This window comes from Lycorma delicatula, chromosome 5 (assembly GCF_047948215.1).
Source record: "Lycorma delicatula isolate Av1 chromosome 5, ASM4794821v1, whole genome shotgun sequence".
NCBI classification, from domain to species: domain Eukaryota; kingdom Metazoa; phylum Arthropoda; class Insecta; order Hemiptera; family Fulgoridae; genus Lycorma; species Lycorma delicatula.
In genome coordinates, this window is record NC_134459.1 from 159,694,962 (window position 1) to 159,719,175 (window position 24,214).

Genomic DNA, 24,214 nt, shown 5'->3' on the forward strand with positions numbered 1-24,214 from the left:
TGCAAAAAATTTTTTTTATTTTTATTTTTTTATTTTCTAGACAGAGTTCCTCTGGTGAACAGTGTAAGTTCTCCCAAACAACTTGAGTAGAAGCGTTTTAAAAAATGACTAGAAAAATAATACTTACATAAATATAACCTCAAATCTTGATACATAATTTTCACAAAACAAAAAATAAATATATGCTGCAATATAAATAAAGTTTTATGAATATAAACAACAATATTCACAGTTTAAAATATCCATCTTCAGAAATCCATGTATTTGTGTACATACTATATATTATGACTCATATATGTTATGATTACAACATGTGCTAATCACTTAATTGCACTGAACGACTGACTGAATTAGACATTACACGCATGTGCATGCAAACTGATGCATGCACATGCATGTGTGCATGCACACTTGAGCCTGTGCAAATCTTCATGGTGTTTTACATCGGCATACACAACTTCTGTAATTTGCTGAAAATACACTCTTCATCAGTTTCTCCTAACATGCCAAAAGAAGTATAACTTCAAAATTAATATTTAGACAGCTTCATCTTGTTTACACCTATGACTTGAAGATATTTTTCATTTCTATTGTCATCATTACTTGGTATTATTAGATTGTCCTATAATGGTGATAAACCATGACATCATTCTGATAATAGTTTCATGATATCTGTAATAAAATAATAATTTCATTAAAAAATTAAAGAAAGTTAGTTGGTAAACTTAGGTTAATAATACATATTTTTGCTCATATATTTTTGTATTCTAGATAGTATTAGTATCGTGTGCTTAGCAGCACTATCTTTACATTCCCAACAAATTCATGTTTCTCTACAATCTTCTTAAATTTTACACATTTAGTAATTTTACACAAAAAGTAAAAAGCAATCTAAGTAATCAACTAAAAAAAAAAAATACATTTTTATTTCTTTAAATTTTGACTATTAAGTCAGAACCATATTAAATAGTAGTTGTTTTTAATTGGTATTGACAAATTTAATGATTTTTGTATGAAATATAAATTTCAATAAAGTAATCAACAAAAAAAGTGACTTAAAAAAAGGCACTGAAACGAAAATGAATAACATACTTCTTTAAATTTCAACATTTAGAAGTTAGCGCCAAATTTAGAATTAGTAAGTTGGTAGCTGGTGGTTTTTATTTGCTCCGACTTAAATAAAGATTTACATTTTAAATCGAAAATTAAAAAGGAATTAATAGAATAATTTTTTTATATTTGGTCGATTTTTAAGACTGTTAATTTTTATAAGATCTTTTACTTTATTTATTTATTTCTAACGTAATCTACTTGAAAAAATAATCTACTTTGTTACAGTATTGAGACAGTTGGTCAATCTGATTATGTATACACAATCAGTATTTAAGGTTATATCAAAGTGTGGGTTATTAAGAGTTTTATTTAAAAATTGAATTTTTTTCGGTCTATTATATTGAAATGGTAGCTAGTCGGATAAATAGATTAAGCTCCTTTGCTGTTCCAGTGTGGAGACAATTCTGTTATTTTAACAGCTCTGCTCAATTGCTTGGAAAACAGAACATGGTATATAACATTTATTATCTTAAAATGAATCTGAAATAAAAAAAAAAAAACTATTTTTACCTATTTTTGTGTACATTGTCTTACACTGAATATTTTAAGTAGAGGGAAAACCTACTTTTTAGTTTTTTCTGTATACATTTTTCAGTTTCTTAAATCAGCTGATAGTGAAGGAACGCGGGTTACTTCGCAGTGTAGTATGGATTTAACTTGAAAGTACGTTAAAAATTATTTGTAATTGTTTAAAATTTATAAAAGTAGTAATACTATTATTGTGTTTACGTTCTTTTACTCATAATAAATGCTTTATTAAACAAATTCGTTTGTTTTTATTACATAATACAGGTAAAACATTTTTTAAAAGAATGAATTTGTGTGGCGTTTGCTTCAAATCGTTTGTCGTTAATGATGCGGCAATTAAATGTGTTAGCCATTGTGGTCGTTCTTTTCATCGTCAGTGTGTCGGACTGAATGAAAAAGAATATGACAGAATTATAAGGGGTAATATTAAGTGGGCTTGTGAGAGAGCCGACTGTGTTGCACCCGTTGTTGATTTTGTGGATTCTGTTAACAAACGAATGTCAGAAGTTTCAAAGAAAATTGATGATATAAAAAAAGACCAAAGTGATTTTAAAATGATATTAAAATATATGTTTACTGGTTTAGAAAAGATGAAATGTGATATTGATGTGATTCAAACAGATCCAAATAAATGTAGTGTTGAAAGTCACCTGGTAAGATTATATTCCTTTTTAGAATTGCTGAAAAATGGAAATTTAGTGATAACTTTTTTATTAAACTATTTGTTTCATAAAATTTGTTTACAGCTTTTAAGATTGTGATGAAAACAAGCTGCATATGGAAGGTGGTTCAATTCATATACAATGTGTCAAACCTATTTAAATATGTTATGTGCTCTTCTCCAAATCAGTTTGTTAACACAATGTGATGTTACATTTTAAAATGACATTTCTTCAAAGTACATCTATTGATAGATCTTTTTCTAAATATTATGTGCCATCTTTGACATAGAGTTGTGGGGAATGACGTCTGCCAAAAAATGATTTGAAAATCTTGTTAATGTGTTACAAAGAGTACAACTGATGTGTTTGTTCTCTTAATTTTAATTTTTTTAAAGAAGCTCAATCAAACACAAAAAACTCTGAAAATATCTTCTGGAAGCAAATCCCATGTGTTTTTAACGTTGTTAATTCTAAAGCTCAAGCATTCTAAATTCTAGACTGATTCTATCGTGATGCATTTACATTAGATTAAAACCATGAAACTATAACAGTTTTATTATTTGAAAATGTTGATTGAATACTGCAGAGATAAATTAATCTGTAAAAATTTAAATAACAATCAGTTTTTATTACTGTTAAGATTTCATTCTGTTTAGAGTTCTAGTTTTGATTACCATTTCTATTATTTTCCAATTATTGCAGTTTGTTAATTATGTAGTTTGATATGAATGCTGACTAAGTAAGCTATATGTTAAGTAGTTTAAACTAAGTTGACATTTTGTTTTGGATTACATTCAGTTTTAAACTTCATTGTACATCAGTTCTACTATTGTGTGGACATTAGGCAAAAAGGTTTGCTCAGTGCATGTGTTTATTTAACACACAGTTTTCATTCATAATCACTTTTTTGTGTTTGTTTTTTCTTTTCATTTACATTGCCTTCATTAAGGCCTACTTTGTACAGTATGTTTTATTTACCCATGAAAGCTTTTTTGTAGAATATTATGTGAAGGTTTAGGTTAGATTTATAATTTATTCTTTGTAACTCATTTAATGACCTTTGTTGTAGAAAACAACATATATTACACTTGTTCAGTGCTGCGTTACAAAATTGTTGGTGATTGTATTGTGTATATTAAAAGAGACATCTCAGGTGAAAGGCATTTCCAGTGAAAAATTTCAATTTTAACAAATAACTTAGGACGTAAATAAAATATATTGTAAATTTCATCAAAATCTGAGGCAAGTCCCTAATTGTGAATAATTTATAATAAACACTGTTACATCAGTTGAATGTACCAGACCATTTTCTCTGATACCATCCGAAAAATATAAGACATGTATCACCTTTCTCGTCAATAAATAAAATATACAACCCTTTTGCATATGTTATATTTTATGCAAGTTGCTTCATGGAGAAAATTTATATTCATTTTTTTTATTTTTAAAGAGTTTTAGGCCATTTTTTTACCAACCTGGTTTTAATCCTGGATGTACCTTTATGGAGTTTACATATGCAGACTACAATTGTGGAACGTGTCTTCCCTTTGAGGAGTTATTAAATAGTTTAACAAGACCTCCAAAACAACAGTTTGAGCATTTTTTACCAACTCTGTTTTTCAATCACCATTTTCCCAAAACTATGATCTCTTGTGCCAAACAGCAACTCTTAGCCAATGAAGAAGTTATATAGTACTCTTAGTTAACAGTTTGCCCTTGATCATATTTGTGATGAATAATATATGATAATAAGAAAATACTTTGACTCAGCTTAACATTCTTGCTGTCATGAAAATTCATCACAAAAATGTTCCAGCCCATGCATCCTGAGATGTTTGGCAAAACATATGATCGAACAATATTAGCAGGCTTCTTAATCACCAGACATGGCTCCCTGCAATCTTAGGCCCTTTCCTAAGCTTAAAAATTTGCTTAAAGGAAATAGATTTGAACATAGAAAAGAGATCAAAAGAAATGCAAAAATAATAGGATTTATGGTTTCACTAAATGTGACTTTGAAAAATGCTTCCAATAGTAGAAAGATTGCTAGGATAATTTTTTAATCTGAAGGGGGGACACATTGTTGAACTAGTAGGTTTAAGTATTTTTGTTTTTATGAGTCAAGGTCAGTTAATTTTTCATCACATCCCTTATTTAGTATATATTTAAATGTTTTCGGTATAAGCCAAGCTTCTCTGGACTTTGAGCTTCCAGTGAGATTATTAACTTCTTTACATCTTCTTTCTGAACACTTCTGTTTTGCTTCTTTACCAGATAATTATACCTTATGTAAGCTCTCATATTGTCTGAATACTCTAATCAACATTGGGCACTGATAAGCTATCTTCTTCTTATTTACCAGATGTTCTAAGTTCTTACGCCACTTCTAAGGCTCCATCTTTCACTTATATTGTACATCAATTATTTTCCATACTACTTCATTTACAACATTATAGATACACTTCTTTAAAAACCAGTACTGTTCTTCAATGTTGCTTTCATATACATTTTTCACCTTCTCTACTGTTTTACATAGAAACAAAGAATTCATTCCTCCGCCTATCCAGGTTAGAAGAAATCCATTTAATAGTAGTTTTCATATTTCTTTATCCTTTGGTCCCTATTAACTAGATAAATGATTGCTCTTACAAGAAAGTGTTTCAAGCCATATAAAACTCTTTTTATGTATTCAAACATCTTGAACCTTTAAAAAAAATGGTTTGGTTACTATAAAGTCTAAAACAGATTTTAGCTTTCTTGTGGATTACGGAATGTGTCCAAGTATAGTTGTGAGTATATCTTTACAGTCAAAGAATCATTTCCATATTGTACTGATCATACACCTTTATTATTCTACTGTTACTGAGGTTCACCAAGACTGTCATAGTTTCCTTCAATATGTCCATTTAGGTTACCCATGAGAAATATTTTTTTAAAATCTGTGTTCATATCATCAATAACAGCTTAAACTCTTATTACCACAACCTTTCATCTCTGACATTCTGATAAACAGCTATGGACAGACACTCCTCATCATTTTATCTTCATCTACAAATTACAAAAAAAGTATATTTACTGGCTTTTTGTAACATTTCCATTCACTTTCTTTTTGCTTTTCTTAAATTTGTCACATCCACATTAAATTCCTATGAGCTCTTAAAATCTTCGTTTTTTCCAGTTCTTCATACATTCCAACATCCTAAAATCAAATTACTCTTTCCATTTTCCCAGATATCTGGTTCTGGTTAAATCTAATATCTGGTCTGATTAATGTTAGTTAATTATATAGTATTATATTTATTTTTTTAATGTCAATCAACCTTTCCGCTTATAATGACCACACCAAGGCATCCTCTTAATTCTTATATATCAACCACTGTAAACTCCTTGATGAAAGGTGATTGCTAATCCCAGATTTATTCTGATAAGTCTGATAAAAATCAATTATTACATAACTGTATAAATTATTACTTCATGAATTTATAGCTTGCTAATAGGATTTGTAGTGTAAAAAATGTGCACTATAACTGCTGTTGTAGTGTAAAAAAGGTGTAAAATGTATAAAAAAGGATCATTTAACCTTTTTTTGTTTTCACCCTAATTACATTTTGTTTTACTTGTGTATGTTGAAGGATAAAACAGCACTAATATTAATATCTTGTAATGCTTTAGCTTATATAGATTACTCTTTGAAAATTTTTTTTTTAGAACCCCTTATTAGCTGGAACAGAAAAAGATACTGCTGTGACTAAGTTAGCAGCCACTGGATGGACTGTTCTCTCTGAAAGAGATGCTCTTTACAAAGAATTTTTGTTTACAGATTTTAGTGAGGTAAACACGAACACTTTCTTGAGGTAACATGTTTATTTTACTTATGTGAATTCTAAAATTTATAATTATTTTTTATAGATTCAAAAAATTGGGGCTCTGGTGAGTGGTTATTAAATAAATTGGAAAACAAAATGATTGGGATAACTGTTTACAAAAAAGAATTCGTTGGATATAAAATTAAATTTCAGTTACTAAACAACTTTTAGTTAATGAGAAATTGATATTGTCATGTGTTTGCAGTTCAGTAAAGGATATTGAGAGAATGTACACATAAAAATTTCTTACAAATACAGTTTAGTATTCATAAGTAATTGTATAAGGTGCAAAAATAGCAATTCAATTTAAATACAAAATTAATTTAATTACAATTAAATTATAAATACTAAAATACAATTCCGATATACTAAACACTTTGTAACTAATATAAATTAATATTGAGTTAACAATAAGATAATTAATTAATAATAACATTAATTAAAATAATAATTAAACTGTGAACCACTGAAGTTAGTTTTATTACTTATATTGATATAAAAAACATTATATTATTAATATTAACTTTATTATAAAAATTTTGTAAGTAGTGCTTTATGATTATCATCTCCTATATCTAGCTCATTCTCTTGATTATCTCAAACATTCAGGATCTGAACAAAGAAAAATGTGTTTACATACACACATACAGTGCATGATTATATTTATTTAATGGTGAATATTTTCCTATTCTGTGAATAAGTGCTAATAAAAACTTAATTTTTTACTACTGATTGCTTTATGTATTATTATGGTTGGAAATAATTCCTAGCTGTGCTTTCAAGTAATGGCCATGGAGTGTAAGAAGCAATTGAAGAAATGACAGTTAATTTTTCTAAAGAAAATATATAGGAAACGTGAATCTTGAGAAGAAAAGGTTTTGTAGCAAACACATTTTCTCCTGAATGTAAGTAAATAATAGAGGCAGAAGTAGAAATTAAATGCTTTGTTGGCTGGACAAAATGCTGTTCCTTCGTCAGTTTTATTCCCAGATAATAGATAATAATTCTAACTTAAAGAATTTCTTCTTGACCGTTTTAGAAGGAAAAGAAAAAATTACTTATTTATCCTTACAATTATAGGCTGATGCCCAATTACATTTGCCATCTTATTTTTAATGTGATATGCTTGTGACAAGCCTGACCGGAATTCATATCCATAACCTTCCAGATGAAAAGTAGTATGCTACTACTATTCTGAGGTCAAGGGTGTCAAAATAGTAAAGAGTTAATTGTGATAATATTGGTAAAAAACAATAACTAGAAATTACAGTCTGGTGCTGTTAGAATATGTAAAACTGCTAGGTTATTATTAACTGAATGATTTGATGTAGAAATATAAACAAATTGTTTGGGTACAATAGACTGCCATGAGTTTTATGATATTAATGGATTTTTTCTGTACAATAATAAAAACTTATTATAATTGTAATGAGTAATGACCACCAATATTGTGGTATTATTCGTGGGTGGTTCTTTGCACCATAGCAGAATTAATTGTGAATTTTGTTTTTAAAAGAATGCTCTTGTTTAATGATGAACACATAATGTGTGTGCATTTATCATGTTTGTGTTATTCTTACTTAGTTCAGTTGCTAATTATTTTAATGGGATTTAAGAGGCAAATGCAATGAAGCAGTGGGAATGTAATTAGATAGGTATCTAAGTACACTTGTGTTATTTCTGGTCTTTGTTATGTATTGTGTGTGTTAAATGTGGTTTAAAAAATTGGTTGTTGGTAATACTATAATCTAGCTTGATCTCACAAATCGGTTGATTTTCCCTTCCCTCCACTACTTACCTTATCGCTAGTTACTTTTCCCTGGACAACTGCCTTAAGAATTGGGTCTACTGTCAAATTGAATCATTCACAAAATGGTGTAAACATGTCCATTAATGCAGCTGCTTCTGTAATGGAATGACAGGTTCTGATGGATTTATCTGAGGATTTTATTTTCTGTGTATGGATTGTAAAAAGGATCAACTAATAATTGAGGTACCTGCCTAGTAAAACTTCTCCCTTACAATTTAATTTATATTAAACAATTCTGTTTATAAAGATATTATAAACAAAATCTTATAACATCAAACATTAAAAAACTTTTATACTCTACATTAGTGTAAATTTTGTTTTGGAAAGTAATTATTAAATTTTATTAAATAGTTTTTATAAGAGGCAAAGAGTAATTTCACTAGTCAACGAAGTTAAATTTATTGTTTGTTAAATGAGAGTGAATGGCTGATTCTTATAGTATTTTTTATGCTGATTTCATACATGTTAAAGTTTTTCGATCGGGTCCAGTTATTTGTAATTGAAATTTCTTTTGAAACAAAAAATATATGGTGAACGTAATATGACAATAAATTACATGTATTTTGTACTCGCCTAAAATTTCTTTCTTTTGTATTTTTCACTCTTTAGATTCCAACAATAGTCGGGTAACATTTGTGGGATCCATTTTCCCTGGTTTGTTGTTTCCATTGCAGACATCTCCTGTTGAAAGCGTTCTCCATGTTCATCACTGATAGCACCAAGATTGTAAGAAAAAAATCCAAATGTGAATGTAAGAAATAGATTTTGAGTGACATGTTACACCCAAGTTCTTTGTAGTGTTGAAAGAATTCACTCACAAGTTCTCTGTAGTTACTGGCCTTATGGTTTCTGAGGAAGTTGTTTACCACATTTTGAAATGATTTCCACGCAGCAACCTCCAAGACATTCAAACATTCTTCAAATGCCGGATCACTCACCACTAGTTTTCTTATTTGTGGTCCAACAAATTTACCTTCGTTTATTGTAGCATCGCTCATATTAGGGAATTTATTTTATAGAAACTGAAACCCTGCACCATTATGATCTATTGCGTTTACAAAAATTTTTAATAATCCCAGTTTAATATGTAACGCAGAAGATAAATATTTTTCGGTTTTACTAATGCCTGACTAACAACATTCTTCCCTACTATCCCACTGCTGTTGTTCCACAAAAAGCAACAGAACTTAAGTGTATCCAAGTTGCAGTCAAAGTAAAAGTGCTACTACTTACTAATAGATCTCCACAAATATTTCTCTACTGAATCCTGGTCAATACAAGTTTTATATTTTCATAAGATTTGCTCATGCGAACAGCATATGCTAATGGTATCAATGAGTACTTATTTCCAATGCGAAGTAGAGCACCTTTCAAACTAAGCTTTGACGAGTCAATAAAAAGTCACCATTTGTCAGGATGGTGCATATGTCCCCCAAGCTTCCAGTAAAGAGTTCACATCATTACACTATACTAAGTTTTCGTACTGAGAGAAGAAATGTTCAAATTCTGACTGTTTGTCATGGAAAGCACTTATTTTAGTGTTTGGATGTAAAAGATTCATCAGTCTCATCTCAGTCTTGATGCCAGTATTTCTGTTTTTTTTTTTTATAAATTTAGATCATCAACTAGATCATTTAATTCTGACTGATTAATTAAATGGGGATCAGCATATCTATTTTCTAAAAAGTTTGGATCTCCTTCATCGCCTGATAAGTTAGCACAAGATTTGACATTTTCATCTTTAATAAACAAAAGCTATTTAGTTGATAAGTAATATAATATTTTCACAAAATGCTATGCTTATGGAGTTCATTTATGATATCACCTGAAAATAAAACTGGTAATTAAAAAAAAAAAAGCTTTATAGAAGAATCCTGATCTCATATTTGAAATCAGCATGAAAAATATTATAAGAATCAGTTATTCACTCTCATTTAACAAAATCATTGTTGATCAGTGTTTTTATTCTTAATTTTCAGGCATTTTCATTTATGACACGTTTAGCATTAGTTGCCGAAAAAATGAATCATCATCCAGAATGGTTTAATGCATATAACAAAGTGCACATAACTCTGACTTCACATGATGTAAATGGAATCAGTCGTAGAGATGTTAAACTTGCATCTTTCTGTGATCAGTTTGCAGAAGCTGTTGTACTCACAAGGTAATGATTTTTACATATAAATAGGTTGTGACATGAGAATATGATGATTTTCAAATCTCTTGCATTGTAGGAGGGCGTTAGAGTTGTGAAAGTATTAAGTACTGCTTATATATATTATTTATAAAGTAGTTAAATGATATTTTTACAATACATTTTTTAATTATTTTAAAAAAGTTTTTAACAAAACTGCACTCCATTGTTAGCAATACATTTATCTATTCGTCAAATTGCAAATATTTTTCAGCACGTTTATGGTTTTGATTTCCCCAGTGTTATTATTTATTACTGATCTTTGTTTCTTTTCATAAACTTCCCCTTGTAATTAACTCCACAGAAGTAACCATTGCACTGTTCTAATAAGTTTATATAATAATAATAATAATATTCATTTTAAAATATTTGTAAGGTATATTTATTTTAGATGCACATTATATTTTCAACAAAATAATCAAGGCAGTAAGCTTTTATCAGACTCCCCATCATAGATCAGTCCAAAAAATCATATTCTTATATCATACTTGTTTTATATAAATAAATAGATATATCTTGTTTTGATATATGTATACATATAACAAAACATATTTCAATAATAAAATTTTTGATTTTATTTATTGATTATAGACACAGAATATATATAGGGTGTTCTTTTTAAGTGTGCCACTACTGGATCTCCGAGACAGTAAAGCTGCAAAAAAATTTTAATGGGGGAACTTAGTTATTTTCCCTAAACATTAAAAAGACGGTATTGACATTTTTCACATCATTTCTTCCAATTTGGAGCCACTCTTAATTTTTTTGAGAGTTTTTGATAGAAACATCATTTTAAGACTTAATCTAAGGGGTATTTTTCCCTAAATTCAACTATTGAGGAGCTACAAGCTCTTAAATATAAAAACCAATATGCCGCCTAACATAAATTGTCATCATAACTTGAAAATTAGTCTTTTACCAAAGAATGAAATAAGTCTGAAAATTATGTTTCCTATTTGAAAATTACATTAATAAAAACATTACATGGAAAAATTTAATTGGCTACCGTAATGGATTTCACCCCTCTGTAGGTATTGAAAGATTGTATTTAGAGAAGTACCAAATAGTAAAAAAAATCTTAAAATGATGTTTACTATCAAAAACTCTACCCAAATTTTTTTTTTTTACTTTAAAAATGTAAAGTAGGTCCCTGGAAAAATGAAGTGATTTGAAAAATGCCTGTTCTGCACTTTTAATGCTTGGGGGAAAATATTTTAATTACCCTGTGAAAAGTTTTTTGTAGTTCTTATAGTTACAAAGATTCTAATGGTGGCACACTTAAAATGAACCGTGAATTAAATGAAAATACACACATACGTACATACATATATATTATATATTTTAAACATGTTCTGTAATGTGTTTTGCTAATAATAATAATAATAAAAGCCAATGAACACCCTAAAATGCTAAGTTTAATATAAAAATCAGCAATTTGTTTAATAAGCTTTTTGGTACTTGTGGTTAGCATCTCAACTAACACAATATCAACGTAACCTAACGCTCGCTTCACTAGCTAACATTAATCTTAATTATTAAATGCTGGGAGACTAACACAAAGCAAAACCAAATAACACCAAAAGCAAGAAAATACAAATTTTCAAATAATAATTTAAAATCACATTATTGCAGTATTGAAAACATTTATTTCTGATAATTAATTATTAAAAATAAGGTTAGATAATATAATTCTGATTTTTTTTTTTTTTTAAGGGGTGCGAAAGTATACGGCGCTGTGACTTAACCAACACAGCTACTGTCATCATTACTGTTACAGTATATGTGACTGGCTACACTTGTCTCCGGTTACTTGGTTACTTTACTAAAAAACATTAAATAAAAAAATTGATCGCTACAGAAAACACAAGTAATGATATACTGCTGGCCTCTGTACCGCGAATGGTAGCATCTCAGCCTTTCATCCAGAGGTCCTGCGTTCAAATCCCGGCCAGGCATGGCATTATCACTCACGCTACAAATCGTTCATCTCATCCTCTGAAGCCATACCTAACGGTGGTTCCAGAGGTTAAATAAGAAAAAAAACATTAGTTGATATATTAGGTAGGATGCTAACCAGCAAGTAACACCACTTTTTGTATATGGATTCATCAACAATTATAAAATATATGTATTTTAATATATATTTCAACTGGTGATGGATACATAATGTTTAAATATGCATGTTAACATATTTGTAAATTAATAATAAAAAGATAAATTTATTAGCTTAAAAAAACTATCTTGTCATAATGCATTACCATTATTACAGGTAAAATCTTGTTACTCTTCATGACCAATTAATTTAAATAGTTCATGTTCAAAATTTACCTGTTCATTTCTAAGTATGTTCTTTGTTCATGTTTAAAAATGTAATATTTTCCAAATGTTCAACTTTATTAATTAATATCTGATGTTTCTGAATTATTTTTTAAACATAACAGTTGTTATATATGTCTTAAGTGTTATAAAGTGGTGATGAATAACATTTGAAAAATTCTTTTTTTTTTGTTTGTTAATTTATGAAAATATCTTGTGGTAGTATATTTCCAAATATTTTTTAAACTGTCAACATTTTAACTTTTATATGTAATTAGCTAATTGTTGGAGTAAATTTTTTATTTAGGCACTTAGGTCTTAGGATTAGACAAGGTTTATTGCATTATTTCTTCAGTCATTTTTCGTAACAATTAACTATCTGTAACTTTCATTGATAAATGAAAGTATAAAGTATAACGTATAATTGATAAATGTATAATATTGTGTTTTTTTCTTTTGAATAGGAAAAAATCTTTTAAGGAGTCACATTAAACAATGAAAGAGTACTGCTTTATAACATCAGAGTAAATAAAACAGTCTTGAAAATATTTTCAATTATCTAGTCTGCATTAATATTATGATTTATTTGTTGTTAACTGTATATGACAGACTAGTTTAGTTTGTGTTGATAATATTTAGCAATGTAACATTTTACACAGAAAAAAGCTACACACATATATATATAAATTTTCTTTTCAAATATATTTGTTTTACATGATTCAGAATAATTCTCTTATTATTTCTTTCTTTAAGTTATCACCATATTACACAATTTTTGCATGTTACCTACCCTTTTTCATATTTCAGGAGTGTCTGGTTTGTTCCAGGAAGGTCATTAACAAAATGCATTTGAATGTTGAAATGGGTTTATGATGGTCATTCTGATTGTCACCTCTTTTTACTTTTACTTTTTTACTTTTTCTATTCTTGCAAATTTTATTGCTAATAAAACACATATGAATAGATGATTATGTCGATAAGCGGTTTTTAGCTTTAGAAGCAAAAGGTTAACTGTACTTCCCTTCTTAGATAAAATTTTCTTAATAACAAATGATGCGGTAATATATATTTTTTTCTATGGGTAATTATTTTTTAGTAGTACTGCGGATGATTTGCTAAGTAATAATATATTTTATTATTTTTTTGCCATTTACAAGAAATCAGTGTATGAAAATAGAAATTAAAAAAAAACAAATATTTAAAGAACATTTGCACAATGTATGCTAAACATTTTTCCCTATTGTAGAGATTGTTTGTTTAATCTGTTTTTTTTCTTTATCTTCCACTTTCAACTACAAATCTCTTGACTTTCCCCTAACATGTCCTTATTAAATATTTTAAATAAAAAATCAAATCCTAGGAACTTCACAGAAGTATAGGAAAGTATATAATAAAGTTAATATACAGTAATACCAAAGATTAAAAATTATTTGATTATTTAGTGATAATTATTTACCATGTACACGCACCACATTTCGGTACTATACCGTACCACCAAATGTGGTTCTTAGTACTACTGAGAAATCTATCTTGACTCAAATCGTCTCTGAATTCTTTTCATTAAAAGTTTTTTATTATATTTGGAATATAAAATTCCAGCACCCAGATTTAGTATTAGGAGGTTGGCTCTGAATTGTCTCTGAGCATGCCTTTTAATTATCTGTAAAGTGCTATAGGATAAAAGAATTATGTCCATTGTATGATGTCAAGGAGATTTTATAAACAAGAAAGGAGAAGATCCACTGAGAAGTTGTACAAGAATCATCTGTAAGCAGGATAAAGTTTGCAGAGATATTCTATTATCTAAAGCAGCTGACTCAACCTGTACTCTGGATGGGATGAAACTGGTTAATTTAATTTTTAAAGAATTATAATTAAACTGAATCTTACAAAAAAAAGAAGTGCATATGGTAAATATTAAGTCAAATTTTAGCCTCCTTAATTTTTGTTGCGTGTGATTTCCTCATTGAACTGACATTTTCTTTAAAAAAATATATGTAGAAAATGAATTTCAAAATATGCATGCTAAACACCATCTCCGATAACATTTTTGGAACCATCTGAATTAGTATTGTTAATGTGTGTAAATTGGGGCAAGTATAAGGAAATTCTATTTTTCTTCATTGATTCTAGCAAAATTTTATGGCATCTCTTGTTGTGTATTCTGTTAGGTAATAATGAAGCTTTTATGAAATCAGTTATTGTAAATCAGTAAAAAAAGCAGACTGAAATATTTATTATACAAAGTTTAATGTTGTGAGTGTTAAATCAAAATTCTTCTCCATTACATATGCTTCATACATTGTGTTCTACATAGTTTTACAACATAAGTCAATTGCAGTTTATTTTCCAGTATCAGGCTGATCACTTCAAAGACATTATTTAACCGAACTAAGTTCTGTAGCATCAAAGAACAATGGATAGACAATTTTGAATGCTATAATCCATTTCTCTTAAGTTTATGTATAAATCCTATTTTATCTATTAATTATGCAGGGATGCCATACTAATTTTATTATTTCATAATTTTCCTAAGAACTACTAACTGTCACCCAATTACAGTTGTGAAATATGGTATTTAATAGTAAATTAAATTTTATTTATAAAAAAAATTTAGATATTTAAAAATATACTACTTAGCATACAGTAAATGGTAATACTTAAAATAATCAGGTTATATTAATTTTCTCTAACAAAGTTGGTTGAGAAGCCTTATGGACTAAGAGTCATATTCAAATGCATCATTATCAATGAATAAAATTTATCTCTTTTAGGTCATCATCAAAGAATTCAGCTTTAACATCATCTTTTGATTATTTTAGTCAAGCTGATGAAAATGTCAGCATTACAGAACAATTGGCATGGCAAGTCCAAAAGTTCATGCAACAACCCACCTTTACTTCTGCTGATAGAAACATCATTTACAAAGCTACTGAAAAAGGGCAAGAAGAAAATTTATTTGAATAAAATGTTCTGTGTTGAAATTTGCAAAGGAATTATTAAAAAGTGTAATAAAAAAAAGAGAAGAATATAACAATACTAGACAGAATCAAATGTAATTAATTGGATGTAAAAATATCAATGAAGTATACACATGCAGCCACTTATGTACTTAACAACTCAAATGTACTCTTTCACAAACACATTTTATAAGCAGAATGGCAATGACAATGAAAAATTTAACGCAGTAGAAATAATATGTTAAAATGAATATATGATCGCAATAGAATGTACATTTATATCATAGATAGAATGATACAAGGACATTTAAATTAATTTACTTAACTAAGTAGTGTGAAAAAATGAATTTACAAATGCATACATGGCAAAGGATTAAACTGACCAACTATTGTTCATTGCTCTACATTTATATTACTATTTTGTAAGCTTTCTTTTTTAAATAATAAATATGTGTTCAATTGCTTTTTTATTGTATTAAGTCAGCATTAATGCAGTTTAAAGAATAATTAATACAATATATAAAGGTAGCACAACAGTTAAGCACTCCCATTTTGGCGAAAGACAAGCTCTTCCGTCATGGGTGCAGCTATCTACCTACTACCAACTGAGCTGATAAAAGATTACTTTTCCCATATATTTTTTTATATGGGGCATATTATTATATCATGTTTACGCCAATGTATTTTTAACTTATAATTTAGTTTCATAGTTACTTTAAATAATAAAGAGATCACTCGTTCTTTAATCCCTAGACACCTTTCTGCTGACAATACTGATAATAAAATGAAATGTAATTTTATTTTTAGTCTCTTACAAAACATTTAATTCCCTTCTGACAAAATTTCTATGCAAACCCTACATTTTCCTTTCTAATATTGTGGCAGAAATAATTTAACTGATTTAAAACATAAACTGTATATTTTTTCTGAAATTTACAGTTAACATTTTTAAAGACTGACATTCAATTCTACATCAGAAAACTCTGTACAAGAATAAGTTTTAATGTAAATTCCTTACCTTTCAAGTTTTCTACTATCTATTATGCTGTTAGATTTTCATCTTAACTCTGTTAGTGCCAACCTTTTTTTGGGATATTTTGGGAACTTTTTTTGCAAAATTGCCAGGGATGTTTTAATTGAATGAATTTTAAAATATGACTTTAAACCTAATACAGTTATTCAGAATAGACTATTAATAATAGAGTGCACATATTTTGTTAGGTGCAACTATTTTCAAAAAAAAAATTTATAAAAATGAAAAATATACTTGGGGAAAATTTATTTTTTCATTTTCAGCCCCTTCAGAGCGGTAAAAAAAAAAATCAACTAGTAGTCCACTAGGAACAAAAATATGTTTCTTACCTATACACAACTTTTCAGTTTGACATGTATTACAAGTAAAGTTTTTAAAATCCTAACGAAACACCCAACGTTCTGAATGTATTATCACTTCTTACAGGTGAATGTGACCTAAATTGCATGCATACTCATTATAATACAAAAACATGAACATATAAATGTTAAAATTAGAAGTACTAATAGTTGTTTACTATAAAAATATTAAAAAAAACAAAATGCAGTTAAAATAAACAGAACACATGTTTGCAAAGCAAGTGTTTGCCTAGCATGACTGTAAACAAACAAGCAAGACCAATACAACTTGCTTAGGTGCGCGAACACAACAGGTTGGCCAACATGGCATTTAATTATGTTAAACTTAACTGCATTTATGTTGTAGAAAAAATATTTTTTTACAACTTAAGATATTTCTAAACGATTAGTTGTATTTTTAATTTAAAAAAGAGCATTTTTGAAAAGTCTGTTGAAACAGATGCTGGCAATTTTTGCATAATTTACAGACGTCCATTTGATCGATCAGATGTTGGCAGTAAATGCCTATTTGTAATTATCAACAAAATTTTCTGTAGTAAATGGAGAATCGGTTTGCTGCAGGAATTACCTACTGTCACTGTATTACACTTATTATTATATGTAAAATTTTACAGGCTGCAAGCTGGTATATCAGACAAAGTTTTGGATTCATTGGTCGATCCTACATAACTACCGTTTATAACATTTATCTATATTGCAGGGATTAGTCTAGTCTTACTAGAATGGCAATAGCTATTTACTTAATGGTCTGGAGTAGATAGTTGTGTAGTTTCTAACTGCCACCCACGATTCTTATCTACCACTGCTTAATAAAATCCAGTAAATGCTCACTAAAAGCTAATTTGTATGAGAAATATAAAGTACTGCACACTGCTAGAAGCTAATTGTTATGTAGTATAGTGTAAAGATAAATATAGTTTACAATACTGCAGTAGCATTGGCAAAGTAGCAACTTGTAGAGAGATTCTGGGGGAGCAGAGTCTTATTTTCACCAGTAGAACATGCCCTGAAAGTTTATTATATTTTTTGCGAATCATCCCTGTAGAAACTCAAGTAACCTAGTTTGCTTGTATAAGATTTTCTTGTACAGCATCACTTCAGGTGAGCGACTGAAATTTTCTTTGTATTTATGATGCAATAGCATAAATTTACCCCACTCCTTTTTAGTAACCTAGTTTGCTTGTAAGATTTTCACTTCAGGTGAGCCACAACAATTTTTCTTGTACTTATAATATTGCAATAGTGAAACTGCATTTTCCCCCACTCCTTTTTATTATTCTTTATCACTTATTTTGTACTTTTGCACTTGACGTGCAATAGTACAATCTAATTTTTTTCAAATGCAGATTTCAAAAACAACTTTTTTTATCAAAGAAGCCCCAAAAATTAACATCTAGAAATGAAACTTTTGCATTATCATATTTTTATTTTATTTTTCATACATGAAAAAGAAGAAAATACTAAAAAATTACAGTTTTAAATCATTTTATTACAGCATTAAACAATGTTATTAATTTTAAATAGATCTCAACAAAAATTTTTATTGGTCATATGCCTGAGGAAAATTGTAACAGTAAACATACTTAATATTCTTGCAATTACCAACATCTATTAAAAGAAAACAAATTGCTATTATTTATTATTGTTAATATTTTGATCGGTGACTGTATAATGCAGCTATAGTTTATTTACTCTATTCATAAATATTTATATGTTATATATATATATATGTCAGCATCACAGTCTTATATTGGTCTCAAAAACTACATGATAAAATGAAATATCTATTAATTACTCTAATTGATTAAAAATATTTATATTATATTAATAAGTATTTATATAATGTTTATTAAAATAGGTTTCTCAATTAATTGCGATATATTTCATGAAAGAATAGGTTTTTTATTCGTTATATTTTTATAAATATATTTTATACAACAAAATTTGATACCTGCATTTATAATACATTTTAACCTATAATACAGTGAAACCCCACTCTCCAGATTATGCAAATTCATAATTCTTACTTTTTTAGAATATGGTTTTCATTTAAGAAGATCAAGCTAGTCAAAATGTGTTGCATACTAGAAAGTTTCAAAGTCCAATAAAAGATTCCATTGATATGTTTCAGTACTCGGTCCAATGCTGTTTTTAACTAATAACCTATTCCAATTCACTAGTTATAGTTAAATTTATATCAATAATTATTTTATTTGTAATTGCTGCAGTAAAATTTAATTTCAAGCTTGCATCAATATATAAATAAAAAAATCTGAATTATTTATACAAATTTACCCATAAAAAAGGTTCATTATAACATTCTTTTGCTTAGTAGTTAAGAGACAATTTAGCAGTTACATTCTCTTATATTTGGAACTACTAACGTGCGAAAGTGAGGTTTTATTGTATATTAAATAATCAAATTTATTTAATTCAACAATTAAACTGTTTCAGATAATTTAAAGAATATATCAAACTACTAATTAATCTGATAAACATGCACACATTTATTACAATAAAAATATTATTTGTTTAGGCATCCGCTATATAAATTACAGTACAGTCTGAATAATCTAATTCAATATTAAATGAGCCTTACTTTCTCATTAAAAAAATAAGAAATCCAAAGAAAAAGAACTGCAAACATGTAACTAAAATACTTCTAAAATACACCTAACAATAAGTACATAATTAAAAATAATTCATGTGGGCTTTTATCACAATATTTTAGATGTTAATAATTAACATTTATTATTCTAAATTTACTGCATTTTCTAAATTCATTTTTAATACTAGAAGAACTTCATCTTATGAATATTTTAAGTTCAGCAATCACTTTAAAATGATCAGCCTGACAAGAGAGAGAGACCTATATATCTAACTAAAATTATATTCCTTCTATAAAGAATAAAAAAATAATGTTAAGAACCATCAAAGAGTTTCACTATAATCTTTATTTTTATTCATACTTAGATCAAGATTTACAGTAAAAAAACTGGGCGTATATGATAAGTTAACATATTTAACAAAAGATATTATAAGTTAACAAAAGATATTTCAATGTTTAATAATTTCATACGATAATAGAATTTGCTTACATCTCTCATACGTACTATATAATTGTGGAACTGTCAGATTATCACTATTACAGTAAATAAACTTATAACACCTAGGTAAATAAATTAACACCATCTTAGTTTACCAGAAACAGAATAAAATTAGGACAAGTTGTGACTAGATTTATTATCAGTATAAAAAAAGATTTTTAATGTGATAAGATATAAAGGCAGACTACATGATCTATTTTCCTTGAATTTAGGAGATACATTTGTTTAAGGATGACCAGAAGAAATCTGGTTGAGGGAAGCAGACAATAAAGTTTTGAAAATCATCAAATAAGGAAGAAGTAGTTTCATACTAATAAAAATTTGTTTTCAATATAACAAACCAAGATTTTAGAATTAAATTTGTATTACTTTTCTTGTCTTATTAAATAGTTTATTATTGTCCTGTTTCCTAAATTCAAGGATCAAAATCTCTTAACACATAATAGACAAAAAATTACCTGCAATAAACAGAACAAATAAATGGTAAAACAGATATTATAATAAAAGAATATTTAACAGACCAATTAACAATTAATTAATATTAAATTATAAAAGAAAACAGTAAAAAATACCAGCACACTTCAACACCAGAGAAAATATATTTTGAGAATGTTAACTTGGCAAAATATGATATAAAAATAAAAAAAATTAAGTTGGCTACAAAAGGTGAATAATCTGGACTGATCGCATTACTAAGAAATAAAATTACTACAAAAAAAAAAACTAGAGAACTTGTTTTTTACTTGACTTAATTGACTACTATAAAAAAAGATGTTCTTTCAATTACAAAAAAAGTCCGCAATTACTACTTAGATTGCTGTGTATTTCAAATTACACAGCAATTTAAATAACCTAAATCGTAAGATCTTACTGTCTATAACAAATGCTTACAATAGACTAATCTTAAATTTCCACTGTATATATTCCACAGACTATAGAGAACCAGTACTATACTATATTAATAACAATTATAATTAATATTTTATTAAAGAATAAAAAAACTAAGAATTAGTAGGAATGAGTTATATACTACTGTCAAGAAATACGAATAAGGAAAAAATCACCACTGAATAGCACAACACAACTGGTTCAATTTGAACAATTACAGGATATTAAAAAATAAAAATTGTGACAATAAACAATTAGGGGCAACATTTTTACTTTATATATTATTATTTGCTGAAACCTTAAGAACCCATTCTTTAAAAATAAAATTCAACATTAATACAAAATTAAAATGGCTACATGTATAATTATTTTTTTTTTTTTTAATAAATATTAAGTAGATTATAAAATAATAATGATAAAAAAATTACTTTTATAATAACAGTCAAATATAAAATGTCTATAATCTAAGGACTATATTTTTACATGTGTATGCATATATGTGTGTGTGTGTGTGTGTGTGTGTGTATTTGTGAATGACATTAACAACAAATAATAAAATTGTAAAACTAAAATAATTTGGTATTTTGTTATATGATAAAATCAGATATCAATTCCTTCAAATTCAATATACCCTCGGCAATACATGAATTCATAATGTTATCGCATCATTGTTGTATTGCATACAAATTTACATATAAAATCATATTGGCAATGAAATGTTGAAACACCAGAATTCAACAGAATATTTCTATTCAATTCTAAATAATATTCTGTGAATGTGAAAGTATTTTAATGAATTAAACAATTCATCAAATTACTTTCCTAATCATACACATATTTAACTTGAAGGGCATAGAGAAAAATAACAATTAGTCTCACTTTTACAGATACCATACTATTCTGGAAGATAAAAACATACATCAAGAACAAATATTAAATTTAAAAAAATACAGTTTTAAGGCAAAGTATCCTTGTCGCAAACTTTAAATATATTTGACAATTCATCGACAAGTGTTTCATACCTGAAAGCAACACGAATATCTGGAACATTTGTTCTAGAAATATCATTTCCAGCAACTCCTTCTTTAGTATAGTTTGGACCAAGCCAATGTTGTTTCATCTGAAATTAAAACAAAAAATATGTTAAAATTAAGACCTGAGAACAATGATGTACCTCATGAATGTTAATACTACAGAGCAAATTGAAACTGATCTTTTTTAATACAATAGATAGAACACTGAAACTGCACTACCAAGGAAAGAGGAAAAAACATATGTTGTATGCATAACCTTTTATTACATATATTTTCTTAAAATAAAAACATGATGCACAAGAATAATAAATAAAGAACAAGTTTTAATATCATATTAAACACAAATCTATTTTCATCGACTGGTCCTTCAAAGCAAAGTTTTTTCTTTTGTGGTATATATATATATATATATAATGAAATACATTATGGGACATAATGAGATGACCACAACAAAAATCATTTCAAATAATATTTCAGAATTATCAATACTTAAATTAATCTTATAAAATATCTCTATGCATTACCTTGTGTGGGAATCCACTCATAAGCACACTGTTACGAGCCAATTCACACATATCACAGGAACTAAGTTTCCATACTTGTGCAGCTATACTGTATTCCTCCATCAAAGGTTCCTTTGACAAATGAAAAGATAACAATTATAAACTTGTCAACAAATGAAATTAAAGGAATTAGAGATATAACAGTCAAATATCACAAATCACTGCCCTTACATCTACCATACAACATTAAAATTTTAAAAATAAATAGAATAAGTCCGACCTTTGTCATCAGCCATTTAATAATTTTATGCTATTCTTTGTTACTTTCTGTTTTATACAATTCTTTTAAGTCTATATATATATATATATATATAGTTTGACCAGCTGTACATATTGAGATATGCAGTCATATTCTGGTTACTAGTGAATTTTCTTTCACAAGAAATGGGATGTTAATTTTTTTACACACCCATACTTTTTTTTTCTTTTTCCTGTTTAGCCTCCGGTAACTACCGTTTAGATAATACTTCAGAGGATGATATGTATGAGTGTAAATGAAGTGTAGTCTTGTACATTCTCAGTTCGACCATTTCTGAGATGTGTGGTTAATTGAAACCCAACACCAAAGAACACCGGTATCCACAATCTAGTATTCAAATCTGTGTAAAAATAACTGGCTTTACTAGGACTTGAACGCTGGAACTACATGCCCATACTTGGATAGAGAAAAACCCACATATAGAACGTCATAACACATTTCCAATTTAATTTTTCATTTAATGTATAGTGTAGTCCTCTTGGTGACAATCTCATCACCTTTTTTTTCACCACCAAGGCTTTCAAGAAACAGTCTTGCATTAACTGTAAATAAATCTGACTGAACTCTTGGAAGATAATACAATTACAGATAGACTGGAGATGTAGTTTCTTACATGATGGTGCACCTGCTCACTTTTCACGTAACATTTAATTAAATATTTTCTTAATTGTACTCAATTTAATCTATCTTTCATTTATGTTCCCTATTAAAATATAATCATATACATTTTGGTTTAGCATAAATTTGCATAATCATACAGAAATTTATAGCAGAGAAAACATCTGTTCATGACAAGCAACTCTCAGGACATCCTACTCTCATTTACTGAATAGCTAAAAGAGCAGAATGACAGACATGCTAAAGAAAACCAGTATTTTAGACGAACTTTGTGATAAATTTCCTGTATGCTCACAATCTCTTATTACATGAAAGTGACGAGATGTCAAGTTTCTATTAATTACCTAATTAAATGTTGTGTTTAGGTAAATATTAAGGTCAAGATAAATGTAGTAATCACAAGGTTACAGATTATTGTGAGCAGCATGGATGCATGAGTTGACAATCAGATATGCAATTTAATATGGTTAAATATTATACAATTTCATTATTTATTGCTTGCCATTAGGTACAGCAAAATAGTATTTCTGATTTTTAAGTTAAAACCATTTGATACCAAAACAATATTGTGAAAACTATATCTTCTCAAACTTTAAGAATTAAAACATCTTTTAATTTTCTTTTAAAGAAAACATCTTTTAAAAACATTTTTTAAAACAGTTTAAAAAATGTAAATATTCTATAAAGTTGTGGGATTCAGGTTCAAATCATTTAGAAGTTACACTGCCACTCAAGATTTTCCGAATCGTCTAGGCAGTACTAGAGATCATCCTTGGCCGAGAGTTATAAATGGTCTTAGTTTCCCTATCACAAACAAACATTTTCCGATAAATTTGAGAATTGTACTTCAGCACTGGTATTTATATGTTCTGACCAACATATACATATCAGTACTTAAAAATAA

At 27.9% G+C, this 24,214-nt stretch overlaps 2 protein-coding genes across 12 annotated transcripts in view; one reads left to right on the forward strand and one right to left on the reverse strand.

The window, feature by feature from the left end:
- Nucleotides 1-311: 311 nt before the first annotated feature.
- The window catches only part of AMPdeam (AMP deaminase), a 253,902-nt gene continuing 229,999 nt past the window's right edge, over nt 312-24,214 (reverse strand). For 3 of the 9 annotated variants that reach the window (XM_075367427.1, XM_075367432.1, XM_075367431.1), the window contains exons 15-17: nt 22,395-22,505; nt 21,859-21,956; nt 314-672 (exon numbers count right to left, since the gene is read on the reverse strand). In XM_075367427.1, coding sequence (XP_075223542.1) covers nt 600-672; nt 21,859-21,956; nt 22,395-22,505 — 282 coding nt within the window. In that variant the 3' untranslated portion in view covers nt 314-599. Of the gene's footprint in view, nt 673-6,674; nt 6,782-18,243; nt 21,957-22,394; nt 22,506-24,214 lie in introns of those variants that run through there. The other 6 variants (XM_075367426.1, XM_075367429.1, XM_075367433.1 and 3 more) reach the window with 5 other exon arrangements.
- LOC142325548 (putative pterin-4-alpha-carbinolamine dehydratase) lies at nt 1,354-16,177 on the forward strand. Of its 3 annotated transcripts, none has more exons than XM_075367437.1 (4): nt 1,354-1,563; nt 6,012-6,134; nt 9,959-10,143; nt 15,264-16,150. In XM_075367437.1, the coding sequence occupies exons 1-4, from the start codon at nt 1,459-1,461 to the stop codon at nt 15,454-15,456; spliced, it is 606 nt and encodes a 201-aa protein (XP_075223552.1). In that variant the 5' UTR covers nt 1,354-1,458; the 3' UTR covers nt 15,457-16,150. The 3 variants fall into 3 exon arrangements, with proteins under 3 accessions (XP_075223552.1, XP_075223550.1, XP_075223551.1); XM_075367435.1 differs by lacking the exon at nt 1,354-1,563 and adding an exon at nt 1,574-2,294 and having other exon boundaries at nt 15,264-16,177; XM_075367436.1 differs by lacking the exons at nt 1,354-1,563; nt 15,264-16,150 and adding exons at nt 1,575-2,294; nt 12,954-13,211.